This window comes from Moschus berezovskii, chromosome 9 (assembly GCF_049115385.1).
Source record: "Moschus berezovskii isolate FMDL1 chromosome 9, NW_MosBer_1.0, whole genome shotgun sequence".
NCBI classification, from domain to species: Eukaryota; Metazoa; Chordata; class Mammalia; order Artiodactyla; family Moschidae; genus Moschus; species Moschus berezovskii.
Window position 1 is genome coordinate 23,856,321 of NC_142468.1, and position 19,763 is coordinate 23,876,083.

The following is a 19,763-nucleotide window of genomic DNA, read 5'->3' on the forward strand; positions in this document are numbered from 1 at the left end:
GATTATGAGATGTAGGGACACCCTCCCCTTTCTAGGTGAGGCCAAGGGAATCCTATGAGAGCAGTCCCATAGGGATCCAGCTCAGGAACCACAAGCATACCCTCATTCCACGGAATTAGGAACTGCCCTCTGAATTCACAGCATTGTCACTGGCAGTATTTATGCCAGGTTTTGGTGAGTCTCCAAGGTCCATTAGCTGTCTCATAGCACAATTTGTGCCTGCCTTCCCTCCTGTATCTTCTTCAAAGTCTATTGAACAGGTAGGATTTTTCTCTTAGAAGGGTCTTTTTCAAACTTTTTTAGAGTTTTTCTTTTCAAAGAAAGACTTGCCTTAAACAGTAACAAAGCCTTACTTTAACCTTAGATCTTTGCTGTAAATTCAGAGCCCTCGTAGCAAGCTCTTTCTTTCTGCTATCAAGCATCATATGATAGTGTGGTCTCAATCTACTACACAGGCCAGGGACCTTACCTCTGAGAGAAACAAACATTTTCATATGGCAGTAGATGTCTTTCAGCCTAGATATTGCTTTGCTTTACTTTTGTAAATTAATTTTAAATGGTGCATAATTACTTTACAATGTTATATTAGTTTCTGCTTTACAGCGAAGTGAGTCAGCTATGTGCATACATATACCCCCCTTTTCTGGATTTCCTTCCCATTTGGGTGACACAGAGCATTGGAGTTCCCCATGCCCTACAGTAGGTTCTCACTGTTGCTGTTTTGTCGCTCAGTCGTGTCTGCCTCTTTTGCGACCCCATGGACTAAAGCCCACCAGGCTCCTCTGTCCATGGGATTTCCCCAGGCAAGAATACTGGAGTGGTTGGCCACTTCCTTCTCTAGGAGCTTCTCGCTAGTTACCTATTTTATACATAGTATCACTAGTGTATATACGTCAATCCCAATCTCCCAATTCATCCCACTCCACCATTTATTTACTTTTTTAAAGGACCTACCACTAACTCTCCAGCTAGTGTTACTACATTCCTTTTTTTTTTTTTTTTTAAAGAAATGTAGACAACTTTAGCAGATTTCCTAAAAGTATTGGAACTCTATTTTCCACATACAGGTACAGAAATCTTCTGAAGAAGCATTTGAATTCTGTCACAGGACACACTCAGATCTTGAACTTGGAAGAGGCAAAAGAGGAGTGATAATAGGGCTGGACTAGGATGAGGCAGGGCTTCCCTGGTGGCTCAGCTGGTAAAGAATCCGCCTGCAATGCAGGAGACACCAGTTCGATTCCTGGGTCAAGAAGACCCCTGGAGAAGGCATAGGCTACCCACTCCAGTATTCTTGGGCTTCCCTGTTGGCTCAGAAGGTAAAGAATCCGCCCCTACAATGAGGGAGATATCGGTTCGATCCCTTGGTTGGGAAGACCCCCTGGAGGAGGGAATGGCAACCTACTCCAGTATTCTTGCCTGGAAAATCCCCTGGACAGAGAAGCCTGTCAGGCTACAGTCCATGGGGTCTCAAAGAGTTGGACACAACAGTGTGTCACACAGTACAGGGTGAGGCAAGAGTGGCTTCTGTCACAACAATGTTGGAGCCACTCCCTCTCTGGGTGCTTGCAAGTCCTAGCTCTGGGCAGTAATGCCATGAAGAGGTCAAGGCCATAGAACAATATCGACCTTGTTCTGTTTATTACCCTGACCTTGGCAAGGCCGAGCTTCTAAGAAGTGATCACTAGGAAACCTGTAAGGGGCTTGTTCCAACACTGTAGTAGCGAAGCATCCCTAACTACTCCAGTGTCCCTAGAGGAATATGCCTAGACAAAGTGTTCATATGGTAAAACTATATGCAGCCAGCAGAGATTTAGTTTATAAAGAAACATAATCCAGTGCTTATGCTCTAAGGGATTTGTAAGAAGTAGAAAAAGTAAAGTATATACAAAATGTTGTTACATTCAACTTAAACACATACACTTGTACACAGAAGTATGAAAGGGGTTAAACCCGAATGTACCTGACAGTGGTTGTGTTTAGCTGGTAGGATTGTGGGTGATTTTTTTTTTCTTCTTTTTGCTTTATTTCTTTGAACAGGTTGTACTTCTTCTATGGAAATAATTTGGGCTAGATTAAGATGTTTAGAGATTCTGTAAAGATTATGGAACCCTGCTTCCTAAGTTCAAAACAAATTTTTAATAAAAAATTATAAATTGTTAAACAAGTATAAAGGAATCTCAACAGAGTTTGTATTTTTTTCCCATGATGTCTGCTTTAGGGCTTTCCTAAAAATATCAATTATTTTTTTAAATTTTGTGTTACCTTTGCTCTCTTGTTTCTCGATCTAAACACATTTTAAGCTTCCTCTTGGATAATGCAGCAGTCTGAAAGTAGACTAAACTTTAACAAGTTTTAATTATTTAAAAAAGGAAAAACAAGTAATTTAAGAAATGCAAGGGGAAAGCTTGTTAAACAGCCAGGAGACCTGGGTTGAACCGACATGTAGAGGGGAGGTTGGTGGAGAAAAGGAAACAGGGGGACTAGACGTTGTTGTTGACTAGGAAACAAGACCCAGAAGAGATACCCATCACACTGCCCAAAAAGAAAGAGGGTGAAGAGCACTTAGGGGACTAGTAGTTTGATATCTCTGTGCTTCAGCCCCGAGTGCGGCCCTGGCCTAAAAAGAGCAACCCTGAAGATCTGCCTGTTTCTCTTTGCAATTCAGATTCAGCTGACGCCCTCGTCCCCACACATCTGAGCCAGAGTCAGAACCTGACTCTCTACCGGAGCTTCTGTGCCATGAAGTACGCCATCTATGCCCTGTGCGTCAGCTCACACCAGCACTCCCAGTGCCGGCAATGCAAAGACAGTCCCTTGGAGGACCTGGCCTCAGTTGCAGAGCCCGTGAAAGATCCTCTCTCCTCCCCAGGTACAGCTCCGCCCTCACCCCATCCCTGGAAGAATCTGGGCACAACCTGCCCCAGGAGGCTCTTTGCATGGGAACACTTTTCCACCAGGATCGGAAGGTGGCCTTTTATGATGCCCACGATTAATTTCTTTCATTTATCAGGCCTCTGTGAATCAAAGGGACATGGAGGAAGCAAGTGATTTGTTTAACTTTTCAGAGTCTGATCTAGTACCATGTTTTCCAAATGCTTTTTTTTTTATACTCAATCCGCAGTAGGTAGTATTTTACATCACTTCAGTTTGTACCTCGGTATATGATCTGTGCTTTTATGTGTACATGTATATGTGACGTATAAACTGAAATAGGGCTGCCCTGGTGGCTCAGTGGTAAAGAATCTGCCTACCACTACAGGAGATACAGGTTCGATCTCTTGAGTAGGGAGGATCCCCTGGAGAAGGAAATGGCAACCCACTCCAGTATTCTTGCCTAAGAAATCCCATGGACAGGAGCCTGGTAGGCTACAGTCCTTGGGGATCACAAAAGAGAAACTACTTAGCAACTAAACAACAAAACTGAAATAACTTTCAAGAAACATTGCTTACCCTTCCATACAGAGCACACTCCAGATTATTTTTCTGTTTTATTTCATTTTTCAAATGCAGTTAAGTCAGTGTCATGGGTCACAGCCTACATTTGAAAGAACCTTCTGTCCTATTCTCTCCCATTTTTCTTAATAACTTGCAACTCCTTACCTTGCCTTCCGTGACTAGTGTTCAGATCTCTCTCCCTTGCAGCTTTGGAATAGAACTTCACCTCTAAGCATGGTCATTTTTGGCCAGTGAGTATGTCTTAAGCGGCCTGGGCAGCCTGTGGTCACCTGTAGTGTAACAGTGAATGAAAATGGGAAATGAGGGATAAGGAACCTCCAGACTGCCTTCATGGTAGGAACTGAAATACGGAATGCTTCTCCGAGATGAGGAATAATGTAATTTCAAAAAGCAGAAACAAAATTCTGAGTGCTCAGTCAGCTGCACTTTTAGTTAAGGGAACAAAATCTTTCTGCAAATCATGAAGACGTGGCTTAGCGGTCTCTCATTTTTCTGACTGTAACCACACTTCCCTGAGTCGTTACAAAGAAAGAAATGAGTTAAAGTTGGGAGAGTGTTTGAGTCTGGCAAGTACTGTTTCTAATGTTTGCATTCTCTCTCTTTCCTTCTCCTTCTCTGGCCTCTTGTCTTACCCACGCTGCTTCAGGTGCTTCAGATCTCTTCTCAACGTACCTGGCTAGGTGTCAACAGTATCTGTGTAGTATTCCTGACTCTCTGTGCCTGGAACTTCTAGAAAACATCTTCTCATTGCTCCTCATCACCTCTGCCGATCTTCACCCAGAGCCTCACCTTCCCGAGGACTACGCTGAGGACGATGATGTTGAGGGGAAGGGCCCGCTGGGTTTGAGGTCCCCGTCAGAGAGCCCTCAGCACGTAGCACAGCCTGAGAGGAAGTCAGAACAGGGTGCCCTGGGTGCCACCAGGAACCTGGCCTACACAGTTCCAAGCTGTCCGAAGCCAGAGCCGAAAGACAGTTCCCCAGAGCCTCACGGGCACAGCTTTTTGGACCTAAAGCACTTTACGAGCGGTGTCAGTGGGTTCCTGGCTGATGAATTTGCGATAGGGGCCTTCCTCAGGCTGCTCCAGGAGCAGCTGGATGAGCTGAGCAGCCGCGGTCCCCCTGAGAAGCCAAAGCTGCTGGAAGGCCAGAGCGGGTCAGGCAGCAGAGACGGACTGCAGAGTCGCCTGCACCAGTTCTCCAAGGTTCTCTCGGAAGCGCAGTGGAGGTACAAGGTGGTGACCAGCATCCAGGGCTCAGGTGAGCGAGATAACAGAAAGGGAGGCGGAAGAAACATCTCAGGAATATGGGAAAGAGTGCATAGAACCAACTAGCTCCAGACACATCCCAGAGCCACCCCGTCAGAACTCGGGGACTGTTCCATGGCTCACAGTCCAGTTCAGATCTTCCCTGTTATTACTCCAGGAAGTGGACCAACTCAAAATTGGTCAACCTCGAAGGGAGGAGGGGCAGTATAGGAGTAGGGGAGTAAGAGGTACAAACGGTATTGTACAACACGGGGAATAGGGCCAACATTTTATAACTATAAATGGAGTATAACCTTTAAAAATTGTGAATCACTATATTGTGGAACTGTAACATACAATATTACATGTTATATATAAACTGTAGCTTACATAATATTGTACACCTATAACTTATATAATACTGTACAGCAGCAGTGATACATCAATTAGAAAAAAAATTGATCACCCTCCCATATGACCCCCACTGGGTTTGCTGTTTCAGAGGAACAACCCTCCCGAAGATACCGACCCATCACCACACAGCACCCCAGTCTCCGCCGGGGTCGTCGGACAAGAAAGAGCCGGGCAGGTAATCCAAAGAGCTCTCCCCATGCCTCCATCCCACACACCAGGCAGATGGTGTATTGCTGCTTGTCTAGTATTCTTAAAGATAAAACAGTCAAGCAATTCTTAAAGTATCTTTTTTTCTAAATTATTGTTTATTTATTTGACTGTGCTCGGTCTTAGTGGTGGCATGTGGGATCTAGTTCCCTGACCAGGGATCCAACCTGGGCCCCCTGCGCTGGGAATGTGGAGTCTTTAGCCACTGGACCACCCAAAGATAAAGTATCTTAGAGCAATTCCAGATAAAGTACAAACAAAAGTGGTCTAAGATTATCCTAATCCCACTCCCCTAAAATAACCCTTGCTTATAGTTTTCTCCCAGAAATTCTCTATGCAATGCAAGCATATATATCATTTTATATATATGTGCCCTAAATTGCTGCAGTTGTGTCCACCTGTGTGATCCTGTGGACCTCCAGGCTCCTCTGTCCATGGGATTCTCCAGATAAGAATACTCGACTGGGTTGTCATGCCCTCCTCCAGGGGATCTTCCCAACCCAGGGGTCAAACTTGCATCTCTTGCATTGGCAGGCAGGTTCTTTACCACTAGTGCCACCTGGGAAGATACATAGATTCACTGTTACTGTATATGGAGAGCTGCAACTTTCTTTTTCCATTTACATCCTCTTACATATATAAATGTATCATACTCCATATTCAGAAGTCACTTCACTTATTTTAAAGACTGCTTAAGAGTCCATTGTCCTACATACCCTTTTGTGGGCATTTAAATTGTTTCTAGTTTTTTGCTCCTATAAACAGTACTACAGTAAACAACCCTGTATGTATGTCTGTGCATACTTGTGTGAATATATCTATAATATAGACAGCAGTTTAACAGAAAGTCAAAGTATATGTGGGTACAAAATATAGATGTAACAAATCGCCCCCAAAAAAGGCAGGCCAATTTACATTCCCATCATCTGTATATAAAAGCCTGTTTGAATATACACTCATCAAAAATGAGCAGGATCAGAAAACAATGAGTAGTATTAATCTTTGCCAATATGATTAGTATAGTAATGGTGTGTCATCAATTTAATACTAATTTTTAGTTTGAGATTGTGTTTTTTTCATATATTTATTGGCCATTTATAACTTTCAGTCTCAGGTCCATATTTTCTATTGGGTTTGTCTTTCCTGTTGAATTGTAAGAAGTTCTTTATACCTGAAGGAAAATATTCTGTCATTATGTGCTACAAGCTTTGCTCCATTTTGTCTATGAGCATTATACAGAAGTATTAAATTTTGGACAGTCATATTCCATTATGATTTTTGTTAGTTTTTAAATAATTAAAACTATAATTATATATGTAATTATATAATTCATAAATAGTTTCCTGTGCCCTAAAAAATACTGGGTATTTTGAGGGAGGTGAATGAGTCATAAACCGGGACTTTGCCTTTGAAGAATTTATAATTTACCTGCATAGACAATACACATGAAAAACTTAAACTGCCCAGGGGCATGGCCTGAAAACAGAAGAGATCTCTTGGAAGGGAAGGTCAGCATCACCTGAAAAGGCAGAGAAACAGGTTTTATAAAAGAGTTGACTATTGAACCAAACATAGAAGAATGAGTCAGCTTTAAATAAGCAGCAGTGAGAGATGCCAGCATCCTGGCCGGGCTGGAAGATACTGAGGGAGAAACCTGGAAAACTTAAAGGCTGGGCCCCTTAAGTGACTCAGTTAATTGGAGTCAAAAGGCATAGTTTGCGTTCACCCGGCTGATCCAACCCCAAATGCATAGTTCACTTTCTCTTTCCCGCAGCTGTCTGTTCCTTCCCCACAGTAAGCCAAGGAGGCTGCCTTACATGGCCTGACATTACCCTCGAATTACATATTGATCACAACAAGGAATAGCAAGCCTCCCTTGAAAGCCCCAGCACTTCAGGAAAGCAAGTGTTGAGAAGAAGATGCTTTTTCTCCAGGGCTTTCAATATCGTGGTCTTCAGCGTACCTGGCCTTATACTTTGGTTCCCTACTCTTTCAAGTACGAGGACCACCTTTTCTATGTCAGAAAATTTTTGTGATCCTCTTTGGCACCCTACTGCTTCCTGGCTATAATAGTTGTGCTTTTATTTTTTTTCAGACTGTTGACAGTGCTTAGTGGGCAGATGGGGGTCAGTGACCCCTAGAAGTAATTTGAAAGCTCCTGGGGCTCTGAGACCGAGAGCTTGCTAACCGCTGGTATAAGCTACTACCCAAATGAGCACTGGGGTCATATTAAGCCCGCCCTGGGGCATCAGTGTGCCCAGGGAGGGGTCCAGCCAGGGCCCTTGCTGTCACCCTAAAGCTGCTGCTCTAGCACCTTCCCGCAGACTCTGAGTCGCTTCACTCACCCCAGTTCCTGACCCTGCTCCTCTGCCAGGGCCAGCACCCCTCCCTGGAGCTTGTTGCTAGGTGTATCTTCATGCTGGAGGGGAGGTGGACCATCAGCTGAGGAAGCCTGGAGCCTTCTAGAATGAGACTAAGAAGATGGATCCCCATTTCTCAGGGCTCTCAGAAGGAGCAGCTGGACTGAGATAGGAGGAAATTCTCCTCCCTGCAAGGGGAGCAATACAGCTCAGCTAAAAGGAATAAAGACTCACCACTGGGGGGAAACTTGGTGTTTTCCGTAGGAACTAGTGTTTTGCTGTAGAAGGAGCCACTGGTGTAGTAACTACTCATTATCTTTTCACTCTACCTAGATCTCAGCTTTCAAGCCAACCTCCCACTTTCTGCACTGTAAGGTATTGATGGCTTATTTTCTCTGTTTCTTCCTAATACCTCTAGATGACCGGGACAAAGGTTCCAAATCATCCCTGGAAAATACGAGTAGTGAACTGAGCACAAGTACTTCAGGTATCTGTGTCCCTACCAGTTGCCAACTTCCAGTAACTTTGTCCTGATAGAGTTGTCATACCCCCCGGTGTGAAACCTTGGACTGAGCAGTTCTTGGTTGTGTTCAGCAGTGAAGGGGCTATTTCCCTATCAGCTGAGTTACCCATCAGTAGAGAGAAACAGAAGTAAATACCCAAGGAAAGTAGTTAGTACATAAGTCTTATATTTAAAGATGATAGCATATTAACAGATACACACTACCATATATAGAATAGACAAGGATTTACTGGGTAGGTATCACAGGGAACTATACTTATTATCTTATAATAACCAGTAATGGAAAAGAATTTTTAAAAAGAGTATATATAACCAAATCACTTTCTGTGTTCCTGAAAGTAATGCGATATTAACTGTACTTCAACTGTACTTCAAATTTAAGAAGAAGAGAAAAAGATGATAGCATAGGTGTGCCCTTCATTTGAGGAAAAATCAAGATCTATTTACAGACCTTTTAGAGAACTTTGAGAAGGATAGGAGTTTGGCAGCAGGTGACAATAGTTTTTCCTCAATTTCTGTCCCTTCTGTGGCCACCCATGTTCCTGTATCCCAACAGAGGGAAGTCTGAGTGCTGCGTCTGGGAAGACGGAGCTGGAGGGCCGACTACAGCCCCAGCCTCACAGTTCACTCATCCCCATGATGTTCTCCCCACCTGAGTCACTGCTGGCATCCTGCATCCTCCGGGGGAACTTTGCAGAAGCCCACCAGGTGAGGCAGGTTCTTGTGCAACAGGTGTTAGGAGCCTCAGCCTTACCTTGTCACAGTAAAGAGTGCTAAGGCAGCCTTTTACCGTCTGGGACCCGCAGGGCCACAGGAAGCGGCAGATGTGTGTGCACCCAGAGGCACTCGGGTATACCTGAGGGCGCAATTCCAGCAGGAGAAGCAGGAGGGAGTTTACATGTATGGAACCCCATCTTGAGCACTGTGCATTTCAAGATCCAGCCAGGGAGAAATTTAAGCTGTTGAATCATTTGTTTTCTTAACATAAATGGTGTTTTAGCAAGATAAAATATTGGGCGGCAATCAAAACTTTGGAAGATTTTTATATGTTTCCTTGTAGTCCTTCTCTGAACATATATGTGGTTTTATATAGTTAGAAATCACTGTACAGACCATTTTTAACAAGAAATAGAATGCCAAGTTCACTATGCAGGAAGTGGAGGGGGCTAGCAAACTGGAAGGTTCATGTGTGTAGGGGAAATTTCAGGGAGTAAAAAATCGGAAAGACCCTTACTCCCTCTGAGCTACTCTCTCTGAGCTTTGATATCCTCACTTGAAAACTGGACTTAAATGTAATACCTGCTTGTGCTGCCTCCTGGAATGTTAAGAGGATTGTGTGCAAGCTGTGAGAAGTACAGAAATCCTCTGCTATTGTTTAAATGTAATAGCATAAAACCCCACTATTCTAATTTTTAAAACTCTTGTTGTACTTATGACGCCTATGCTGGTCTCTTAACACACAGGTCAGAATTTTTCTTTCATGTGAGTTTACATGGAAACATCTATGTGATGGGATAATTTTTGTTTAACTTCCTCTGACACATTTTAGATATTATATTTTAATAACAGTGACAGTTCTGTCCCTCTCAGGAGGATAGGACTCTCACTAGCCTTTCTGACACCCAAACCAAGAAGTCAGTTATGAGGTCCCCGATGCTTTACCACTAAAGTCCTCACTTCCTTTTCTGAGACTTTGAGTTTTTCTTTTCTTTTTTTCTTTTTTAATAGAAGTTTTTCAACCTGGTTACAGAGCAAGTTGTGCATATGAGAAAATGCCAAAAAGTATTAACCAGAAAATAAAATTAGTTTCAATCTTATTGTCCAGAGCAACCAATACTAAAGATAAAAGTATATTTTTGCCAATGTCTTTCTGAAATATATGTGACCTTTATATAGAGCCAAGATCACTTTGAATCTAAAATTTTAGTGCCTTTTTTACAAGTATTTGCTCTGTAACTGATTTTAGTGACCTTATCTGATCATGTAGCTGCGTTTGACCATTCCCCTGTTAACTCAACACTTAGATTATTTTCAATCCTGTAATCATTGTAATAACTAGTGTAAAGATTATCACCTTTACACATTAAGACTTTGGAATTTTTTCCTTACGAAAGTTTCTCATAAAAATGACTGAGTCAAAGAATATAAACATTTTTAAAGCTCCATAGATTGCCAAATTGCTTTTCCAAAATTATTGTGACAGTTCATTCTACCACCACCCCCTGAGGGTTTATTTTTACACTTTGTCCTTACGATAGATGCACAGTAGTATGACTTTTAAATTCCCTGGATTACTTGGAAGGGAAGGCATTTTTTCATCTGTGTATTAGTCACATGTATTTTCTCTTTGAAACTGTCCACATCATTTGCCTATATTCTGCTGGGGCTCTGGTGACTCTCTTGCTGACTTTTATGAGTTATCTCTACATCTGATCTACTCTCTGCTCATCCAGCACTCTTCCAGCCCCACAAAGCAGCTGCCTCAGGGCCAGAGGCTGACGACTGGCAAGATTTCAGATGTGTAGACTCCCCCCACTCCAGCAGGCCCACCGGAAGCCACACTTCTTTCTCTCCCCCGTGACAGGTGGTGTTCACCTTCAACCTGAAGTCTTCACACAGTTCTGGGGAGCTGATGTTCATGGAGCGCTACCAGGAGGTGATCCAGGAGCTGGCCCGAGTAGAACATAAAATCGAAAACCAGAACTCAGACGGGGGTAGCAGCACCATCCGAAGAACAGGCAGTGGCCGCTCCACCCTGCAGGCCATCGGCAGCGCTGCGGCCGCAGGTCCGGCTTCCCTCTTGTCAGGTGGTGAGGGAGTTGTGGGAGGAGGGTGTGGGCGAGAAACCGCCCAAACCAGAGGCTCACCGTGAAGATGAACAGAAACCCAGGGCAGGATGCTTGCCTTGAAGAACAGCAGTCCTGACACCACCCCGAGTCATTTTCTAGCTGCGGCCAACTTTGCTGACCACAGGGGTCACTTATCTGCCACTTGAACTGTTCCATTAAGCCTGCCCTACATGACTTATACTGAGGAGTGTGAATGCAGTTTCCACCATGGGTTTTGATGGCCATTATCTTGAGCTTTGGGGAACTGATTAGGGTATCTTCTTTCATTTAGTTATTCAGGGATTATTTTACATTCCTAAAAAGTGAAGAAGTTTTCTCTAACATCTGTAGCCTGGGGTTCTCAGGTCTCCAGGCCCAACCTTGGCTGTACTGCAGAAAGAGCTCATCCTTTCATTGTTTCTTGAAAGTGGAATCTTGTCCCATGTTTTTACATCTTTTGCCAGTCTAGGCTGTATATATCAAGTTACCATCACACTGCCCCTTCTATATGCTCCCAGAAATTTTCTTTACAGATTCAAAAGAATATATGCATATGCTTTTTAATATGAATGGGCTATTATAACAAGTACTATTTTCTGCTTTGGTTTTTTAGCAATATATTTTAGAGATCTTTTCAGATGAGAACACACAGACCTACCACATTCTTTCTAAGCCTACTTTTAGGCCCAATCTGAAAGAAACCCTCACTGCTCCTGACCTTATAACTACTTCTCAAAATAAAAGTGGTAGTGAGCATCATTTTAACCTCTTGCCTTTCACCCCCACTGCTGGGTGTCTAGGGATGGTATTTTATTCCATCTCTGATGTGACCGACAAGCTGCTCAGCACCTCTGGAGACCCCATCCCCACGCTCCAGGAGGATTTTTGGATAAGCAGTAGCCCAGTAGAGCTCACTGCTCCCCTGAAAGAGGTTCTGGAAGATCTCAGCCCACCCGCCATGGCTGCATTTGACCTGGCTTGCTCACAGTGCCAGCTCTGGAAAACTGGCAAGCAGCTTTTGGAAACAGCTGAACGGCGCCTTAACAGCAGCCTTGAGAGTCAGGGTGAGTATGCTTCTTTCACATGATCCCTTTATTCTCAAATAAGGAGACAGGGTTCTGAGATGCTTGATAATTGTACAGGAAGAAAGTTACTGGGGAAGGAGGGACAAGGAGAAAGGATTTTAGTTCTTCATGTCCATTCTGGTGACTAGTCTGTTGAGAGTCTCACCTTCTTTTTTTCGTTAATTTATTTTTGGCTGTGCTGGGTCTTCGCTGTTTCTCTAGTTGTAGAGAGTCAGGCTACTCTCTAGGTGCGGTGCTCGGACTTCTCGTTACAGTGGCTTCTCTTATGGTAGAGCAAAGGCTGTAGCACATGAGGGCTCCAGTAGTTGTAGCTGCCTGGCTCTAGAGCACAGGCTCAGTAGTTGTGGCATGAGGGCTTATTTGCTCTGTGGTATGTGGGATCTTCCCAGATCAGGGATCAAACCCGTGTCTCATGCATTGGCAGGCGGATTCTTTACCACTGAGCCACCAGGAAAGCCCAAGAATCTCACCTTCTTAACAGACATAATAGTCTACAGTCATTTGGGGAAATTTTCTTCTGGTTTATAGATAAATTCAGGGAAGAGATAAACATTCAAAACTGGTTCAAATGGCATTGGTGATACAGTGGTGAATATAGCTGCCTTCCTAAAATGGTACAGATGGAATTTGCACCCCTAAACTGCATACCTCCTCACAGTGAATCCCACTTAACTTTAAACCTGGGTCTCAAACTTGTACACCAGGTATAAGGGAAAATTTTAGTGGATCACAGTTAAGGGGAGGATTGTACCTTGAGGTTAATAATATCCCAGAATGTGTCTATGGAATTCTTAGAGGAGTGAAGGTAGAAGAAGAAGAAAGAATCAGGCAAAGTGTCACTCCCCACCCGTCCTTGATACACACACCCAACACTGGAAGGACTGACGAGGCAGAAAGAAAGGAACATATTCTCTCTGAGTAATATGGAGGGAGCAATGGTGAACAGGTGTGATATGAGTAGCTTTTCCTGGGTTCAGTGATTCGCTGGGAGAGCTCACAGGACTCAGCATACAGTCATACTCATGGCTACAAATTATGTCATCAAAAGGACACAAAGCAAAATTAGCAAAGGGAAAAGGCTCATGGGATAAAGTCTGGAGGAAACCAGACATAAGCTTCCAGGAATTCTCTCCCACTGGAGTCAGACAGGATGTACTGAACTCTTCCAGCAGTAAGTTGTGACAACAAACAAGTGTGAAATGTTGTCTACTGGGCATCAGTGACCCAGTGCCCAAGGTTTTTATTGGGGGCTGGTGACAAAGGCACCATCTGCCCAACGTGTACCAAACCTCCACACTCTTGGAAGGAAGGCAGGTGTTCAGCATAAACCACACCATACAAACAGTTTAGGCACAATCAGACACTTTCATAATTTAGGTAAAATTTTATCAGTGTAGAAAAGCATCTACCAGTCAAGTTCAAAGATGCCAGCCAAGGACCAACCTTGCCAGCAAGACTTTCTGAGGATAGCAATCTCAGGCCTTCTGTTTTAAGTCTTTTATGCACACCCTTCCAAATCACTTCTAAGCTGTTGGCTTGAAATCCTTTAATGCTGACATAGTCCTTTTAAGAAAGTGTATGTGGCATACACAATGCTGTTTTTACTGAACAGTTTACTTCCCCCTCATAAAGTAAAGCACTTATATTCTAAAATGAATGAAGATTATATAATATTCAGGCCAACTGGTTTCATGCCAATCAGGAATTAATTTAGTACCTACTGCATTTCCAGATTATCCGAAGTTTATGGAGCACAAGAAGGGTATAAGGAATAATCTCTGCATAAAGTTCTTTATAGTCTAGTGAGGGTATCAGGATACCATTTAAGACAATTAGAGGAGACTGGATCCCAGCTCAAATTCTCAACTAAGAAAGGTACCAAGGCAAATCCACAAGAAGTGCCTGGTTGACTTGGGACAGCAATTCCCCAGGAATACCAGAGCTTCTGGGTCTGCTGCTGTGGACAGCTGAGGCATCGTGCCACAGATGGCCCTGGAACACAAGCATGGAATACACCAGGTTTACTGGTCTACTCAGCCAGCACAGCAGCCTCCCCCTTAATATTGAAGGAGATAAAACTTTACACGTAAATACAGGACTTTCAATCTCTGAAAGTACCTTAGGTTTTTTCTGCATTCCCTCTTGATTCATCCATTTCCAGGTCGCCGGCTAGACCACGTATTCATCAATGCTGATGGCATTCGAGGTTTTCCAGGTGTTCTTCAGCAGATCAGTAAGATTCTCAATTACCCACTTGTGTCAGCCGGGCAAATCAAATCAGGTGAGCTGCTTAACTACAATTTTTTCATCTCCTGGACTCGGAACGTTGGGTCAGCATCAGACCTGACTTTTTCCTTCTCTTTTGCTCTCCATAGAGAGTGGAGAGGATAAAGGAGGAGGTCCCCCACGGTGCAGCATTGCTGAGCTGCTTCAGATGTGTTGGCCCAGCCTCACCGAGGACTGTGTAGCCAGCCACACCACCCTGTCCCAGCAGCTGGAGCAGATCCTGCAGTCGCTAAGAGAAGCGCTAGAGCTGCCAGGTACCAGTCCTTCTGCAAGGGAGCAGTTGAGGTTGAACTAGGGCACGGACATAGTGGAGCATGGAGAAGCACATTGGAATGGAGGCTTAGCACTCAAAAGTGGGCCCTTGTGTGTGCGTGCTGAGTCGCTTCAGCCATGTCCGACTCTTTGCCACCCTATAGACTGTAGCCTGCCAGGCTCCTCTGTCCATGACATTCTCCAAGCAAGAATGGGTTGCCATGCCCTCCTCCAGGGGATCTTCCTGACCCAGGGATTGAACCCAAGTCTTCTGCATTAGCAGGTGGGTTCTTTCCCACTAGCACCATCTGGGAAGCCCAGAAGTGGGCCCTACCAGCCCTCTAGTTAACCAGGACTGGTCTTGTAACTAATCCCACCTGTTTCCCCACCTCCTAAGTGAAGGGATGCTTAGCACACCTTAGCATCCAGTGTTAGCTGGTACACGTTTCTCATTCCTAATGAGAGATATACCCAGAAGTCACTTCATAAACATTGACCAAACCATCCCCAAAAGAGTGCTATGCATTTCATAGAGGAGTTCCACCCCAGAAACACTGGGGTGAAAATGGAACTCTTCACCCTGATTTCTCCAGACTCAGAACTCTTCCTGGCTGAGAATCACTTGCACAGGGAACCAACTTGGAATTGTATGGTGAAAGTCACTCAGTTATGTCCTACTCTTTGTGACACCAGGAACTATACAGTCCATGGAATTCTCCAGGACAGAATACTGGAATGGGTAGCCTTTACCTTCTCCAGGGGGTCCTCCCAACCCAGCAGTCAAACCCAGGTCTCCCACATTGCAGGCAGATTCTTTACCAGCGGAACCACCAGGGAACCCCAAGAATACTGGAGTGGGTAGCCTATCCCTTCTCCAGCAGATCTTCCCAACCCAGAAATCGAACCTGTGTCTCCTGCATTGCAGGTAGAGTCTTTACCACCTGAGCTATCAGGGAAGCCCTTAGGATTGTGTAGCTGCCTTATAAGTGTAATACCCAAGCTGTAGGATGCCCCATGCAATATATTTTATATTTAAATACCATGCGGTATTTATATTTTATAAACTTAGGATTTTATAGCTGCCTTGTAAGTATAATACCCAAGTATAGGATGCCCCATGCAGAACTGAGCAGAGGCTCAGTTCCCATATTGTGTTGGAAATTGACCCAAAGCCGGATGCACAGACTCAAGACTGCATGCCTTCTCCTTCCGTAACTCTTCCCAGAGCCCAGGGGTACCCCACTCTCCTCCCTGGTGGAGCAGGTGGCCCAGAAAGCTCCGGAGGCCGAGGCCCACCCTGTGTATATCCAGGCTCAGCTCCTCCAGAAGAACCTGGGCAAACAGACAGCAGCAGGCGGCAAGCAGACTGACTACATGGGCACCTTCTTCAGATACTGCAGCACCCTGGCTGCTGTTCTCCTTCGGAGCCTGAGCTCTGAGCCTGGTAAGTAGCAGGAAAAGAAATACAGTCAGGACCAGCCCACGAGTGTCTAGGGCAGGGAAGAAGAAGGCATACAATGAAGAGGTTCTAGGTGCAGCAGTAGCCAAGGACACTAGATTTATGGGGTCTTCTCTTAGTCACCTCTGCGTTTTATTCACCTTTATCTCCCTGATGCCTCGTACAGGTACAGCACATGAGAGTATTCAGTACATTTTGATGGCATTAATGACTCAAAAATACTCTCTCAGATCTCCGATCTACTGTGGGTGTAAGGACTGAGAAGAGGAATTGAGTCTTTGTTTAAAATGCCAGATGCTTACTCGAGTCCACAGAGCAAGTATTACCTGCACTTCAGTCACATGGAAGGGAGCAGAAATTGGTATTTGTGGCTAGACCTGTTCACTGAAGTGTGTCTGTGGTTGGAAGTCTCTAGAACAGTGGTAAGGCGTAGATAAACCTGTGGTCAGCATCGTGTCAAGAATACCTTTTACCCAGAAAAATACCAATGAAAGGACTTTCCGTGTAATTTTGACACTATTTTTTTGTTGGTGATTCTGGAAAATAGGGCTCTGAGTGTTGCAGTCAGTGGTGCAAAGATCACTCTCTTTACTTTTGCAGATCATGTGGAGGTCAAGGTAGGAAACCCCTTTGTTCTCCTGCAACAAAGCTCTTCCCAACTGGTGTCACACCTCCTGCTTGAGCGACAAGTACCCCCAGACAGGTAGGAGCCGCCCCGTGAGTGTCAGGCATTGGCCTTCCTAACTGTTTCATCAAGGAAACCAAGGGCTCAGTGGAGCTGTGTTTGAGTTCAGTACAGGAAGGGGGATTTCTTCAACTTTTCCATTAATTTGCAGTTACTCTTATGCTGGCTTCATTAAAATTCAGTGTGCCTTGTTTCTTCCTATCCACATCTAAATAAAGGGGTTAAAATCAGATTAAAAATAAATAAAATTAAGAGGTGACTCTACTTAAGAGTAGGCAAAAATCCAAACCGTTGATAACACAATTAGTTGGCTAGGCTGTAGGAAAACAAACATTCTCACAGATTACCAGCAGGATATAAATTGGTACAGCCCCTGTGGGAAAGCAGTTTGTCCATGTCCACTAAAACGACGATCCGCATTTTTGACATTTTTGGCAGTCCACACCAGGAAGTTTATCCCGAAGCTTTATTATACATATGAAAAATGCTGTATGTACTAAGTCATTTTATCACAACTTTGTATGTCATAGCCATCGTCCACTAATAGGAGACTAGTTAAATTCAGGTTCCTCCACATAATGGAATGCTGTGTCGCTATTAAAAAAAAATAGAATGAGGGGCCTCTCTGTAGATATGGACAGATCTACCAGATGTGTTATTAAGTAAAAAAGCAAGGGGCAGGGCATTGGGTCTAATAGGCTGCCTTTTGAGTTAAAAAGAGGAGGGGGATAAGGGGAAACAGAGAGTCTGCGTTTACCTCTGTTTGTTTAAACATAAAGAAATTTGGAGATTGAGTGATGGTGCCCAGGCACTCAGGCCTTGCATGCCCTCTGCTTCTCTCCCTCCAGGCTGGCAGCCCTCCTGGCCCAAGAAGGTCTGAGCCTGAGCGTGCCGCAGGTCATTGTCAACTGCTGCTGCGAGCCCCTCACCCTCTGCTCATCCAGGCAGAGCCAGCAGATGTCAGCCCTTCTGACCCGCCTGGGCACCCTGGCCCAGCTGCACACCTCCCGCTGCCTGGATGACCTCCCACTTTCCATGCTGAGCCCGAAGTCAACTGAGAACCCCACACTGGAAAGAAAGCCCCCTTCCTCCCCGAGGGATTCATCACCCCCAGCCCTTACCTCCTCCGCCTTGGCCTTTCTGAAATCCCGCTCGAAGCTGCTGGCTACCGTGGCCTGTCTGGGGGCTTCCCGGGGGTCAAAGGTCACCAAGCCCACCTTGTCATGGAAGGAGCTTCGTGGCCGCAGGGAAGTGCCTCTGACAGCCGAGCAGGTAGCCCGGGAGTGTGAACGCCTCCTGGAACAGTTCCCTCTGCTGGAGGCCTCCCTCCTGGCTGCCTGGGAACCCCTCCGAGGGTCCTCCGATCAGGGGCAGAGTCTGGCCGCGAGTCTCTGTGGCCGGGCCAGTCTCTCTACCGTCCTCCTAGGCCTCCATTCTCCCACTGCCCTGGACGTGCTCACCGAGGCCTTCGAGGAAGCCCTGGTGGCTAGAGATTGGCGCCGGGCCCTTCAGCTCACTAATGTGTACGGACAAGATGTGGATGACTTGAGCAGCATACAGGATGCAGTCTTGAGCTGTGCGGCGGCTTGTGGTGAGCAGAAAGCTGTGTCTCCCTCCTTCAGCTAATGGTAATAACATTGAGCATTCACCGAGTGGATCATCACGTCTGATCCTCACAGGAACTCTAGAGAAAAGGTGCCACCATGGTCTGATGATACAGAGAGGCGAGCCAGGCCCAGAGCGAGGGAAACTGCCCAGGATAGTCAGTGGTGGAGCAGAGCTTAGAACCCAAGCCCATCAAACTTTAGGGCAGGCACTCATAACCAGTGTTCTCAACCCTGCATATCAGAATCTTTGGCAAATGTTATAGACTACAAATATCTGAGCCCCATTTCCAGAAGCCCATGATAAGGTTCAGGCAAGTGTTTGCTTTAAAAGAGCTGTCAGGAAAGTTTTTCTGTAAAGGGCTTTGTAGGCTCTACAGGCTTGGTGGCAACCACTCGAATCTGTCATTATGGCATGAAATCAGCCACAGACCATAAATAAGCAAGCTTGGCTGTCTTCTAGTAAATCTTTATAAAAACAGACCCTAAGGGGCTTCCCTGGTGGTAAAGAACTCACCTGCCAATGCAGGAGGCACTGATTTGATCCCTAATCCAGGAAGATCCCACCTGCTGGCAGAGCCCAACAGAGCCCATGGGACCACAACTATTGAGGTGGTCAACTGTGCTCTAGAGCCCACCGCAATGAGAAGCCTGCACACCACAACTAGAAAGTTGCCCCTGCTCACTGCAACTAGAGAAAGCCTGGGCAGTGACAAAGACCCAGTGCACTCAAGAGTAAATAAATAAATGATTTTTTTTTAATTATTTAAAACACACACACACACAGGGGCCTATTAGTCAACTCCTACTATAAAAGCTCCCCAGAGACTGACGTGTACCCAGAGGTGAGAGTGGTGACCTTCAGCCCTCCACTAGGGGGAGCAAGAGCCAGACAGGCTGTGGGTGGGTCCTTGGCTTCTTTATGGAAATGAAAAAATCCTTCCTTGAGAAGGTGGAGAAATCCACTGACTGGCTCCGAGGTCTTAATGGCTTGGAGTCTGTGTTTCAGCTCTGTGATGTGGGAGTGTGAACTTCTAAGTAAAAACAACAGTAAAAAAAAAAAAAAAAAACACCTAATTTGCCTGCAATAACTTTCAAGTTGTAATGTAGGAAACAGCATGGAAATTACAGGGAAAACCGAAAGTTCTGCTGACAAGTTGAGTCTGAAACGGTGCTGTGTATGCAGCTTGCCAAACCGTGGAGCTCCTCATGTGTTCTTCTGTCTTCTCTATTTTCATTCTTTCTCCCTTTTCTCCTTCCTTTCTCCTCTCTCCTTTCCTCCTCCTCTCTCTTCAGAAACTCCCATGACTTTGATTTCATTTGCATAACAAGAAACAAGATATAGCATCTGTCCTC

General features: G+C 45.0%; 1 protein-coding gene across 3 annotated transcripts in view; it reads left to right on the plus strand.

The window, feature by feature from the left end:
- Positions 1–19,763, plus strand: part of ZFYVE26 (zinc finger FYVE-type containing 26) — a 67,345-nt gene that overhangs the window by 11,852 nt on the left and 35,730 nt on the right. For 2 of the 3 annotated variants that reach the window (XM_055435699.2, XM_055435700.2), the window contains 12 exons: positions 2,669–2,872; positions 4,106–4,717; positions 5,207–5,293; positions 8,104–8,172; positions 8,765–8,916; positions 10,793–10,994; positions 11,837–12,100; positions 14,283–14,402; positions 14,497–14,661; positions 15,885–16,103; positions 16,719–16,821; positions 17,652–18,394. In XM_055435699.2, coding sequence (XP_055291674.2) covers positions 2,669–2,872; positions 4,106–4,717; positions 5,207–5,293; positions 8,104–8,172; positions 8,765–8,916; positions 10,793–10,994; positions 11,837–12,100; positions 14,283–14,402; positions 14,497–14,661; positions 15,885–16,103; positions 16,719–16,821; positions 17,652–18,394 — 2,940 coding nt within the window. Of the gene's footprint in view, positions 1–1,098; positions 1,320–2,668; positions 2,873–4,105; positions 4,718–5,206; positions 5,294–8,103; positions 8,173–8,764; positions 8,917–10,792; positions 10,995–11,836; positions 12,101–14,282; positions 14,403–14,496; positions 14,662–15,884; positions 16,104–16,718; positions 16,822–17,651; positions 18,395–19,763 lie in introns of those variants that run through there. The other variant, XM_055435702.2, reaches the window with a different exon arrangement.